The 13,988-nt window shown below is 37.5% G+C and overlaps 1 protein-coding gene across 9 annotated transcripts in view; it reads right to left on the bottom strand.

Moving 5' to 3' along the window:
- The window catches only part of Scyl2 (SCY1 like pseudokinase 2), a 72,335-nt gene that overhangs the window by 34,191 nt on the left and 24,156 nt on the right, over positions 1-13,988 (bottom strand). For 5 of the 9 annotated variants that reach the window (XM_063255427.1, XM_063255429.1, XM_063255436.1 and 2 more), the window contains one exon: positions 3,288-3,445. The exons of 2 other annotated variants lie outside the window; for them this stretch is intronic. In XM_063255427.1, coding sequence (XP_063111497.1) covers positions 3,288-3,445 — 158 coding nt within the window. 2 more of the 9 variants (XM_063255434.1, XM_063255435.1) reach the window with 2 other exon arrangements.

Here is a 13,988-nt window from a genome sequence, read left to right as displayed (position 1 = left end):
GAGTGTAAGAATCATAATAAATTGTACAATCTTTTTAAACCAAGTATTGTCACAGTTTTTATAAACTTTTTAAAACTTAAATCAGGATATAAAATATTTCAACTGAACTTTCTCAAATGACTGATATTCTCTATGTGAAACCAATAAGTTGGTATAAAATATTGTTAAAATTATACCTTTGATGTCCTTCCTTCTGAGGCTTTAATTTTCAGAATATGTTCAAAGGAGCGTGCAGATTTCCTACAGATGCCTCATGAGAAATAAGAAGCAAAGAAAATATCTCTATAGTCCTCAACTCCTGCATCAATCAGAGCATCCTTACTTTTATCTATCATTTTGAAAGTTGTAATACTTTTAATGTCTTTAAATCACTGCAGTTCAATGTATAAGATTAACAAATTCAGAAAATGTTAAGATACTGACATTCAATAGACATATACAGTACTGATGGAGAGCTCAGGCTCTGAAGACAGATAAATGTCTCACTTCTAGTCCCAGCTGCTGGACACTGTATCTCTAAGCCTCACTTTGCCCATCTGTAAAAGCTGCCAACAGATGAACCTGGAAGGGTTACTGTGAATATCAAAGTGGATAATCACGTGAAGTACACAGCAAAGTATCTAGTATGCATGTTCAGTAAATGTTTTCTCTTGCTGTATTACCAGCATTTATACCTCAAGCTCTAACATTTTAGGTCTGGCACTAGGCCAAACCAAGTTTCTTGCAGGAATAATAACCATTTAATGGTAAGTATTCTCTTTGTTATTTCATGAATCTGGAATGCTTTAATAAGTTTTTCTCTGCCTTGACCCCATTTTTCAAATGAGAGCATACAGAGAAGCCTGATGTGTATAAGAAACAGATAGCACTGCTTAGGTTAGGCTGAAGGAGGAAAAGGAACATCCTGTCCTCCACAGGCCTCTACCTTGTTCAGTCCTCCCAGCATCAGTTCACTAGCACAGTGATAACTAGGTATTCTTTCCCTAAACTGTACTGAAGGAAAAGTTGCTCAAATAACTCTTCCCCAGGACGCATGTATTTTAGCGGCTCTCACTCTGTTCCACTCTATCTCGACCCAAAAACCTTTGGTCACACTGAAATCCACACATTATGCTTCAAATGAATCTCTTCCTTAACTGCAGTCATACAGCAGAAGGGCTACATCCTTTCACAGACCACCAACGTGAATCACAGCTTCCTGTCTTTCCCCCAAACTACCTCGACAGTAAGGAGTTACTATCCTTTACTAGGTAGAAGACCACCACAGGTTTCTTTCACTGTCACAATCTATATATACTCTTGTGTCTTTATTTTTCAACATTCAAGAACATTTATTCATGGTCCTCTTATTTAACTCCTTATGCCACAGCCCCCTGTACCCAGTGGTTACCAGTAGCCACTGTCAGCATGAATGAATGATCTCACTTGTGCTAGAATTCATCTCAGCGTTGACTGACTCTCCAACCATCCTTCAGTTCCTCCTAAGGGACTTTACTCATGTCTTTCCTGCTTGCCCTCCACATCTCTGCACCTCAGATTGTCATCCTACTAAGATTATCCAACATCACTGACTACATCTCACTTGCCCAGTGTGATGGCTTCTTCTTGGCCCCTATTTCCTTCTTATTCTGTGGTCCCGTGTTGGTCGGTCCCTTCCTAGCTCCTCTGGCTTTCATGACATGCTGCCAGGTTTTCAACCACCACATGACAAGGCTCTCTCCTTTTGCCTGGCCTGCTTTTTCCCCTGCTATGTTTTAATGTTCTTTCTTCAGTGTGCTGTTTCTTTCACTCTTTAAAAATTCATTTTTATTCTTGATTTCAATTATAGCCTCTATGTTATACCAATATATATTACCAACTCTGAAATTTCATTTATTCTTTCAGATTTCCATAGAAATCAAGTTATTTTCCCTTTCCTAAAGTGTGCAGATTTACTGTATATTAATGCTGTTATAATGTTTACAATCTACAAATTAAAAATTCATAATCTGAATTGCCTTGTTTCTGATCACCAATAAACTCCCAGTTCTATGATGTTTAAATCACTATAAAAGAAGCTGCAGGAACAGAGAAAAGTATAACATTTTGGCTCTTCTCCCCTTAAAGTTTAAATGCAATTATGAGGTATGAGACGCACAAGTTTAAGTTACAATAACAGGGGTATTTTTACAATAAGAGACAAAACTTATTTCTGAGCAAGCAGAACCAGCGTGGTACCGTTAAGGAAAAAAAGAAAAAAGATTGGCTCAGTGATCAGGCTGATGAGGACCCCCAGTTTGCCACTTAATACCATACAGTTCTTTTCTACCGTATGTAACTCTGAGACTTAAATGAGCTAGATAATACAAAGCATTTAGTTTCTCACATGGTAAATGTTCTTTTTTTTTTTTTTTTTTTTTTTTTTTTTGCTTTTAGGTTGATAAAAAGGAGGGAGGGGGGATTACTAAAGATTCCAATATAAGAATTTTTCAGAAATCCAAAATATAAAATAGATACAGCAAAGCTATCCTGGCTGAAAGGAAGTGGGAAACATGGAATCCTGCCAACATGTCCTCCCATCACCTGCTCCTCCTCACCATTAAAATTCTAGGAACCACAGAACACACAGGGCAAACCACTTCATTAAGATCTTCCAAAACTGAGAGGGAAAAACAATCTGCTAAGAAGAAGAAATAAATCGGATGTTATAAATAATGCGAAAAAAATGTTTACAAAGCCATGAAAGTACCATAAGCCTGACAGTCTGGTCAAAAGTACATCAATTTCACTTTCTGGTCATTCTCGGCAACATTTCCCAAGCTCATCTTTAGGAAAAAATACATGGCAAACTAACTGAGGGTTGTGGACTGACATGCTGGGTAGAATAGGCTAAAATTGGCTAAGAGAGCCCCTGCTACACACATAAAACCGGTCCTCCAATAATGAATCAATAAATGAAGAGACAAGAAATTCTGAAAATTAGCAAAGACAGCTACTTTCAGGTAGCAACTGCACTCCATCCTTCTCTTGCGTCTTCCACTGTGACTGCTCACTCTACTGCTGACACGGGCAGGCAGGCACTTAAACACAGATGCATGAAAAATTAAAGAACGTCTTCATAGTATTTCCAAAGCAACACACACGTGGACAATGCAAATAAATTTTAGGGAAATTATCCACTAGAACTCACCTCTTAATTCTTAAGAATTTTTCACTGATGATATTTGAAATGGCCTTCAAATGTACAGTTACTTTTCTTTGGCCTTCAAATGTACAGTTACTTTTCTTAGATTTCTATAAAAATTTACCTTGATTCTTCTAAAGGGTGTTGCACAGTAAGAAGTCGAGGGTGTCGTAGGCGAGTTAGCTGCTGGACTCCTCGTTTTAGAGAATCGATGATTTGATCTTTTTCAAATTTTTGGTATTTGTCAATCAGCTTTTTATCAAAGACAAAAACAGCCACTTCCTGACAAAAGAAATGTCACTTATTTTAAAATTTGTAAAAGCAATAAAATTTTTATTTGCATGTCCCAACGGTCTATAGACAACTGAAAAGTAATGTCACAGAAATTTTATCACCATTGTAATGTTCTTCTGATCAAAAAGTTGATTTTCTTATAACTAGTAAATCTCAATATTTTTAAAGACACAAGACCTAGTATCTTCATCTAAAAGGAACATAGAACAATCCTCCCACCTTTGAGTTCGGATATCCAACATACACACAAACTGGGTATTATACTTTCTCTTATGTAACAATCTCTTATTTAACCAAAATTAAAAACAATAATGAAAAAGTGAAAGAGTAATAAAATCCGAAATGTATAATATTATAATAATGAAAGGGAAAGAAAGTGCTCTAAAGGATATATAACTCTATGTATGTTCAAGTGTGCAAAATAGATAACCATACTACTGTTTTTGTTAGTTTAAACAGAATAGTTTGTACTATCATTGACTGTCCACTTTTTATGCTTTGATTTTGTAACTTAAATAACTACTTCTAAGATAACAATATGTAATTTATCAACTAGTGATTTCTTACTGTTAATTTTTTTTGAAATTCTATATTACTTTTACCGTTTTTTGGTTTTTTTTTTCTCTAAATGAAAAAATAAAATAAAATTACAAAGTATTTAAAAGGTAAACAGTATGTACTGCAAATGTACAAAAAAGGGGAGAAGAAAGGGGAGAGGGCAGGGGATGAAACAAGGCATTCAGATGAGTTGTGTCTATGTGCCAGCTCCACACAAGGAATGTGGTCATTATATACCACATATATACACTAATACACTAAAATAATTTTTAAAAATTTAAAGTCACAATGGTGTTTCATAATATATGCTGTTTCATAGTATATTCAATTTTGAATATACTACAGAATTGTGGAAAGCCTTTGAAAAATAGGTTGTTATGTCAAGGAATGCTCCTTTACACTAAAACCTAATTCCTAAGCAGCTTTTACATATGAATAATCTATTTTCACCCTAAATGCTACCTTCTTGTAAGAAGTCACTGAATGGCTACTGGTATGGGAAGGTTTCCCCACCTACTTCACTTGGAAATTAGTTACAGATTATTTTATACTATTAGAAGCATACACTCTCTTTGCCATTTTATTCTTTTTATTCTCCATTACCCCAGGAAAAATAGCTCTCATCTAGTTACATCATTTTACTATATCAGTCTAAAAACAGTCCTATTGATTAATGACATACATAATACAGTAATGTATGATTCTCAGTAATAACGAAATATCTGATAAAGCTGAAAGCAAAATCAGCAAAGAATGCAAGCCTTGCAAAATTCTTTGAACAAAGATTTTTAAAGAATGTTTCAGGCGGGGATTTAATTTAGCTCAGTGTAAGTGCCTGCCTGGCAAGCACAAGGTCATGAGTTCTTTAAAAATCTAGCTCAGTGGCTTACATGCCTGCCTGGCAAGCATGAGGTTATGAGATCTTGAGTTCGATCCCTGGTCCAAAAATAAATAAATACATAAATAAAGCAAGCAAGCATTTGAAAGTATCTCTGAAAAGAATAACACAAAAGAACTAATTAGTAACTCAATTCAAATTCCCATTGTGTTTGTGAAGCATTTTTGAATAGGGAAATATTTACTATATCAACAGAGGATGCATTAACATAGTGCTCAAAATGTTAACATTAAATCAAAGCAACTTTTAATTTCCCCATAACTGACCAGCTGTCTTTGGGAAATTTTCCCAACAAAAAATGTTGACAAGCCAGCGAGTTAGCTCAGCAGCATGAGCACCTGCCTGGCAAGCGTGAGGTGGCGAGTTCGAGCCCTGGTTACCCGCCCCCCCCCACCCCAAATAGACAAATAATAGTACAAATACCTCACAGGACCACTGAAGAGTAAATAACACAGCCGTGTAGAATTTATCACAATACCTAACACTACAAACATTCAGTGTTAGCAGTCACTCTGACACCACTGACCAACACCAAGACTTGTACTTCTTGGTTTCTATCACTGATGACAAATGTTCACTAACACATATCTAACCAATAATACACATCTGATCAGCAATACGCACATTTAAGACCAATAATCAAGAAGCATCTTTGAAAGATGAAGTCTCGGGGCTGGGATTTAGCTCAGTGGCATAAGCACCTGCCTTGTAAGCAGGCAGTCGTGAGTTCGATCCCCGGTACCGATAAAAAGGAAAAAGACAAAAAAAAAAAAAAAAAAGATGAAGTCTTCACACCCCCCTTTTCTCTTCATAAAGAATCTCAGCACATTAGGTTAAATAAAACTATGTAAATCACATCATTACCACTTCTGTGTCACAGAGACAAACATGCAGCATTTAAGAGTCCAGTCAAGGATCCAGTTTCTAAGGTCACATAAACCTGTACTGGAATAAATACCACTCCTGTCTCTCCTTATTCATATTGACTTTAAACTCAAACCTTGGTCCTGGTTATTTTTAGATCAGAGTATCATAACAAGAAATGAAATAAAGAATGAAATTATTATAATATAGTACAAATTATACAAAACATAAACAAATCATTACGACTATATAGCCAGAGTTTCAGGCATTAGTCTACCACAGAAGCTTACAGTTTCTCAAGCCAACTGACTACTTAAGACAACTAATAGTAGACAAATTTGTGCAGCTATGCGCCAAACGTTATGCTAAATCCTTTTCAGGGATTAGTCCATGCGTCACAGCAAGCCTATCAGACAAGTTTATCCTCATTTCATAAGTGTGAACATTGTAGAGATGATAAATGTCCTATCTAAGATCTCACAAGGGAAAAGATGAAGTGTTAAAACTGAAACTCAGTGAAACTCAGCGTGGGGCCAACATACCATTCTGTCTCCTTAGCAACAACACAGGACAAATTTGGGAGGGCCCGAGTAAAACATGACACATGCATGTCGAGGAACAGCTTTAAATAGCACTCATATACAGAAGGAGTATCCCTTACCTGAACTCTCTGGGCCCAGATTTGAGACTTTTTCAGATCCTGGGGGTGGGACCCACATTTAAACACAAATTCCCTGTTTCCCATTTGCCTTCCTGCATACCCTGAGGTGATCTGAGTGAGGTGCATCAGGTGTACCTGCCTTCTGACTGCCATCCATTACATGAGGTCAGGCACAGAATTTCCACTTAACGGGGCCATGTTGGCTCTCAAAAGTTTTGGATTTTGGAACATACTAGATTTCCTATTTTTGGATTAGTTATGCTTAACCTATATAAACACATCTCAGCTGTTTTGATCATTATGAGACACAAGACAACCAGCAGTTTTGTGTAATAGTATTCTGAACTAAAAGCAAATGACCTAGAAGTTCACATTCCTACTATCTCAGCGGTGATTCATGTGCAAAGATCTTTTTTTTTTTTTTTTTTGGTACCAGGGATCAAACTCATGACCTCACGCTCAGCAGGCAGGCACTTATGCCACTGAGCCAAATCCCCAGGCCCATAAAAATCTTATTTTAGTAAGTGTTCTGCTATCACACATCTTATAATTGCATCTAATTTAAATGTGCTTATTTTTCAAGATGTTTTAAGCCTTTTTTAAAAAAATCACATGAAATGTCACTTCAGCTCTCACATTCAATTCATACTACAAAGAAAAAACACTAGAATTCACAAATGATTAAAAACCCACAGAATTCTTTCTTTCTGAGAATCATTTACTGTTTTACAATCAAAGATAATAGACTGTGGCAGGCAACATGGACAAATCTGAAATCCAGCACTCTGGGAAGCTCAGGCAGAAAAGTCCCAAGTTTGAACCTAAACAGACAACTTAGGAACCCTGTCTCAAAATTTAAAACAGCTGGGGATATACAGCTCAATGCAAAGGCTCTGGGTTCAACCCTCAATACTGAATTGAAAAAAAGATGACATTCCTACATAGATTAAAACAGTTATCAACTGTCTTACAACTTCATTTTCAATCAGTTAATTAAAAGTATGCAATATTTCAACAAAATGACAGTTAATAATTTCCCTTCAGATCTCATACTGACTTATTAAAATAAAACTCTAGACCTGCACTTCAAAATTTTTTCATTCTAAACATATTCTAAATTAATTTCCAATTTGTATCTTTCTTTTATTACCAGATTGAGCATTCTTAATCTGAAAATCTGAAATGCTCTAAAACTGAAATTTGGATCCTCAAAAAGCTTCAGACTTCAGATTTTCAGTCAGGGAGATTCAACTAATAAAGTCTGCTAACATTCCAAATCCAAAACAATGAAGTATGAAACACTTCTAATCTCAAGCATTCTGGATAAGGGATAACCCACCTAAACCACCAATTTTGCCACCAGGAACCACTTCTGTAACAGTCTTGTCACCTTTTCTATGTACTATGTCCTTCTTAAAGCAAAAAAACCTTCCTATTCTCCATATGCACCAGGACAGCTGGCAGTATCTCAGATACAGAAGACTCTGAGATTTTACTACCTCCAGAAGTCAATAAAGATAAGCCTTTAATAACTTTATTGTTATCTTGAATATTATTATGAAAATTTTCGTATGTACAGAACCGATGAAATGGTACAATCTCCCAGTACATCTTAAAATTAATCACACAGTCCCTAGTTAGGGACTTCTGGGAGAAGGTAAGTGGTAAGCAGCGGAGAAAGCTGCTCTGAGAGCTGCCCTTCTGCCCCAGGAACACAGCAATGCAAGGAAGACAGTGGGAAGTGGGCTCCCTGGAAGGAAGAAGAATCTGAAGCTCACAGGGAGAGCAAACAAAGAAACCTCAGGGAACAAGAAGAAGGCAGCCACCGCAGCCTTTCCGAGTCAGGACTCACGGCATGGGAGAACTGGTTCAAACCTGCAGACACCTGGTGACCGCTGGTGACCCCAGAGGCCTCCACAGGGAAATGCAGCAGAGGAAGGGGACAGCGAACATGAAGGGTTAGGGTTAGGGCTGAGTGCTGAAGGCTCAGTCACCTACAGGAGAAAGCGATAGGCCGGAAGCCGTGCCGGGAGAGGTGCCAAGTGAGCTCCGAACTCAGAGAACTCAGAACAACTGTCGGTCCACCGGCCACTCCCAGGAGAGTTCCAGCCCACAGAAGGTACACCGATGGCTGCAGGCCGAATGAGTCTGCTCTCAGCCTCGCGGCCAGAGTTCAGCCTGAACTTCAGGGGACATGAAAGTACAGGCTCGCTGAGATTAGGCACCTCCCCGCAATAAAGCTATTACAGGCTTGCTGGGACAACAACACAGATCTCAACTCTGCATCCACACACTGTCTATCAGTGACAGCACAGACAAACCCGGAGGTGGACTTTTTTTTTTTCTTTTTCTCTTCTTTTTCTTGTTTTTGTTGTTGTTTTGGTTTGGTTTTTCTCCTTTACTGACTGATGTTGATTTTAAATGTGTGAATGTGGCAACCAGGTCCTTTGTGGTTGCTGTTCTGTTCTTCTTTTCATTTCTTCCATCTGTCTTTTCCTCCTGTCTTCTGCACCTGTGTGATCCCCCTTCGTCATCCAGCTTTACCTCTAATCTTTTCCTCTTCTTCTAGTTCTCTGTTTTTTCCTAAACCCTTTAAACTTTCTCCCAAGAGTAAAACTGACATATTGAGGACTCATTTACTGCATATAATTTTCTGGTTTTAGATTTTGTTACATAATGACAAATCTAGTTCGTATGGTTAAAGGTGGCAAATTAATGGTCACCTCCATTTGTCATTTTCTAGGCTCTTTGATGCTCTTGTTGCGGCTAACTGTACCACGTTAGCCAAAGTGACATAACTGTTCTGGCTAGCTGTTCTTCAACATATTCCAAGACTGAGATTGCCTAAGGGTCATAGAAAATACCATGGGCAGGTGCCAAAGTAGGGGCTGGGCCCAGCAGGCAGTAACTTCTCACCCCGCAACAAGTTGAAGAGGTAGAATCTTGCAACAGACTCAAAACCCAAAAACCAGCCACAACTGAAAGACACTACTGAGAAGAAGTCACTTCCTAAAAGTTCTAAATAAAAGCAATAAAGCTACTCACGATAGGTAACTTATAAGCATCAATATATTAGACAAATCAATGACATGTCAGACTCTAAAATTCCCTAGACCTTATCCTTATCCTCCCTATGGGCAGCCATCATAGCTCCTCTTGGTGGAAATCCGTGTTAACTGCACTCATAATTATCTTACTAATTCTATTACGTGGCACCGACATCTTTCTTTGCCTTTGTCTTTTCCAAACTTAAAGCTGCATGCCTACCTAAGATAAAAATGCCTGGTGTCCATCAAGGGCCTTTAGACAGACCCTCTGCAGAGTATCCTTGACTGCCAATCAACAACTACAACCGCCTTCAGCCTAGCCTGAAGAAGCCAGATCTGTCATTGTCCATGACTCCTTCAAGGCAGTTCAGGTTACTTCAGAGGGGGGACTGTTACAGATAACTGAATTAGACAGAAATATTATAGGCAGTCAGACAGGGCTAGGCCCTTGAACGAGCTAGTGCAGAAGACAAGATACCACTTAACTGTGGGGGAGACAGCCATCTCCTGCTGTGATCAGACCTCAAGACAAAAGATCAAACAAATACACTCCCATCCTAAGGATAAATGTCAGGGATTGATAAGTCAAAACATCTTTATCACCCTGAGGAAGCCAGGTATCACCTTCGCAACCTCCTACAGGAAAAGTTACTGCTCTTTAAGCATTCCTACCTGCTATGTGACTCCCTTCCCCATTTGTCCCAAATTTAATTTTAAAGAGAAAAAAAAAACAAAACAAAACAAATGAAGCAGATCAGAACAAAACAATGCAATCAACACAGGATTTCAAAACAGCAGGAAATCAACAGTGATTACCATGTCTCATTTTTTTCGAAATAGTTGTCCATATCTCCACACACAATGAATTCAAACAAGACAAAATAGTATAAAATAGATCAGAACAAAAGAATGAAAGCATTACAGGCCTTCAAAACCAGACAATAAGAAAATCAACAATGGGTACCATAATGTCTCTTGTTCTTTTCAAAATAGCTGTCTATACTTTCACACATACTGAAATTAAGTAATAGAAAAGACTAAAATCAATCTAAACAAAGAATAAAAGCATTACTGGACTTCACAACAAGATGACTGGAAATCAGCAATGGTTACCATAATGTCTTATATTTTTCAAAGTAGCTGTTCATACCATCGCACATAACAAACTCAATTCTTATAAACTCTTTAGGAGAAGTTCTAGGTATGTATAAGCCTAATACATGTGTATCTATCCTTTTTGTAACTAAAGGGAAAAACAAAACAAAACAAATTATGAGGAAAAACAAGAAAAAAAAAAAGACAAATAGCAAAGAGCCCAAAACAATGACAATACGGGCTTTCCAAACAAAGTGGTAGGAACAGAACTACTGCTGTTATTTTGCATAGTTACCTTCAAAGAGTTACTCAGATTATCAGATGTATGCGTGCAAACTGATCTAATCCTATGAATATTAACTGTTTTGTTCTAAGAACTAATAGAATTAGAAGCACAATCATCTTAGCTATCTTAAAATGTATATATACAAATTTATCTTTCTTTTCCCCTTCCTTTTAGTCTTCTTTTCTGAGTTATTTTTTCCCCTTTGAGCAGTTCCTTACTCTTTCACAATATTTACTGAAGATTTTACATCTTATTTACTCTTTCATTTTCTTACTAGGGAGACTATAGTACTTGTAAGTCTGATTTATTTCACTTAGGAGTACGGTCTCAAGTCGCATCCATTTATCTATAAAATGGATGTGATCTTTCTTTATAGCTGAGTAGTACTCCATTGTATAAAAAAAAAAAACCACATCTTTTTATCTGTTCCTCAGTCAATAGACATTTAGGTTGCTTCCAAGAGTTGGCTATTAGAAATTATGCTGCTATAAACATGGGTGCACATATATCCAACAGAATGAAATGAAAACCCACAAATTGGGAAAAATCTTAGTCAACTGTACCTCAGACAAAGGACTTCTATCTAGAACATACAAAGAATTTTTTTTTAAAAAAATCAGATCCCCAAAATTCAAAGTCCCCACCCAAAAATGGGCATCTGAGATGAATATACACTTCTCAGATGAAGAAATACAAAAGGCAAATACATGAAAAAATGTTCAGCATCATTGGTCATTAGAGAAATGCAAATTAAAACCACACTGAGATTCCACCTCACTCCAGAAAAATGGCCAAGATCAAGAAAATTACCAATAAGAAATGCTGGAGAGGCTGTGAGGAAAAAGGAACTCTCCTGCACTGTTGGTGGGACTGCAGACTGGTGCAACCACTACGGAGGTCAGTCTGGAGGGTCCTCAAAAAGTTGGAACTGGAAGTCCCACTGACTCAGCTATTCCACTTCTGGCATATTCCCACAGTGATTTAATCAATTTTACCTGAGCAAATAATCTCACTGATTGGTCATAATTCTGTTCCACATTATGCCCACCTTGCAAGTTTCCATGTTTTTCCCACCTTAGACCTACCAAACTTTGTGGTTTTACTCTATAAAAGTCCCTAGAAAAGTCTTTGTCAACCCACTCGGTACCCATTCTGTTTCTCTCTCAGACAGAAGCTTTCTTTCTTTCAATAAATACATTCTGCTCTAAAAATTAAAAAAATAAAAAAGCATCAACCTAAGACTTAAATTTAAATGAAAAGACACTTAAATAAGAAGCAACCCCAAACATCTAGTTCACCAAAAACAAACCCAGAGCACAGTGAGGTGGGAGACTCTGAAAGCCATCCATCCACCTAACCTCTCTGAAGTGGTAACAACAAAATAAATTAATGAGGCTCTAGAGAGAAGTCAAATCACAAATAATTTCTCTGATAACTACAGAGATGATGACTACAATGAAAACTGTACTTAGTGAATCTAAAGCAGATACAGGAAAAATGGTGGAGTTTAAGAAAATGATGGAAACATAGGAAATAAATGGAATCTACAAAACAGACTCAAGCAGATATTCAGGATAATAAAAATTCCATTGAAAGTATCCACAGCATAATGAGCCAATGTGCGGATATGGAAGAGTCACAAAAAGAAAGATTTCTTAAAAATAGCAAGGGACAATGAGAAATCATTTCAGCAACTACTACACAATCAAAGAGGGATAACATAAGACGGACTCGAGTCAATGAAAAAAGCAAGACATGGTGCAAGTGACACAGAACACCTTTCACAGAAGTCATGGAAGAGAACTTCGCAAGGTGTATGTCAAAAGACTTTGACATACATCATCAGTGAGGCATCTAAAACTACAATTAATCAAGAACAAAAGGGGGCCAGGGATTTAGCTCAGTGGCACAAGAACCTCTGGCAAGTACAAGGTCGTGAGTTCAATCCCCAGTACCAAAAAAAAAGTCATGATCAAAAAATCTACACCAAGGCATATGATAGTCAGGATTCCAGAAATTCAACACAAGAACACAATATGAAAACCTGCAGAGAAAAGAACCAAATCACCTAAAAAGGAAAGCCCATCAGCATCACAGCTGACTTCTCAACACAAACTCAAGGCAAAGACAGCTTGGAGTGAAGGACTGCAAGCCCGAAAAGAAAATAACCTTCAACCCAGACTGATGTACCACACAAAACTATCTTTCAAAATTGATGGAGACAGACCGGGGACACAGCCCAGCGCATAAGTGTGTGGCCTGGCAAGCACAAGGTCCTGAGTTCATTTCCCTGTACCAAAAAAAAAAAAGATGGAGAAAATATAAAATGCTTACATGACAAAGAACAGCTGAGAAAACCATGAACACCAAAACAGCACTCCCAAATGTTCTGAAGGACGCTGTAGAAAGATAATAAGGATTACAACTCCATGAACTCCAAAAGAATGAAGCTACCAGAAAGGCAAGCCAATATTCTGTATACAAGAAAAGCATTTAATTCAAAAAGAAATTCATACAATGAAAGTCAAAGGATGGGAAACAATACTCCAGGCAAAAGCAACCCAGAAAAAAGGGGTAGCTATTCCATTTGCTGACAATGTGAATTTCAAGCCAAAACTGAACAAGAGAGACAAAGAAAATCACAATATTCTTGTAGAAAGAACAGTCCAAAAAAGGAGAGAAAATAATCATAAGCATATATGCACCAAATACCAGTGCACCCACCTGGTAAAGCAAATATTACTAAAGGATGTGAAAAATCAAATAAGCACTAACACAACTGTAATGGGGGACCTCAATACCCTACTGTCACAATCAGCTAGACAAAAAACCAAATAAATGTCAGCTCTCGAATGAATGGACTTAGTAGATGTCTACAGAGTATTCCACCACAGAACATCAGAATATGCATTTTTCTAGCTCCACGTGGGACATTGTTCTTCAAAGTAGATCACGTATTACCTCATACAACACAATTAAGTAAATGCAAAGGAACTGAAATTACCCCATGCACATTATCTGACCAGCCAGTGATACAGCTCAGTGGCACAAGTGCCTGCCTAGCAAGCACAAGAGCCTGAGTTCATTTCCTGGTACAAAAAGAAAAAATTGTCTATTATCTG

This window comes from Cavia porcellus, unplaced genomic scaffold (genome assembly GCF_034190915.1).
Source record: "Cavia porcellus strain 051 isolate PalLab524CR breed Dunkin Hartley unplaced genomic scaffold, mCavPor4.1 scaffold_8, whole genome shotgun sequence".
NCBI lineage: Eukaryota > Metazoa > Chordata > Mammalia > Rodentia > Caviidae > Cavia > Cavia porcellus.
Note: the sequence above shows the minus strand (reverse complement) of the source record. Positions and strands in the feature narration are given on the sequence as shown.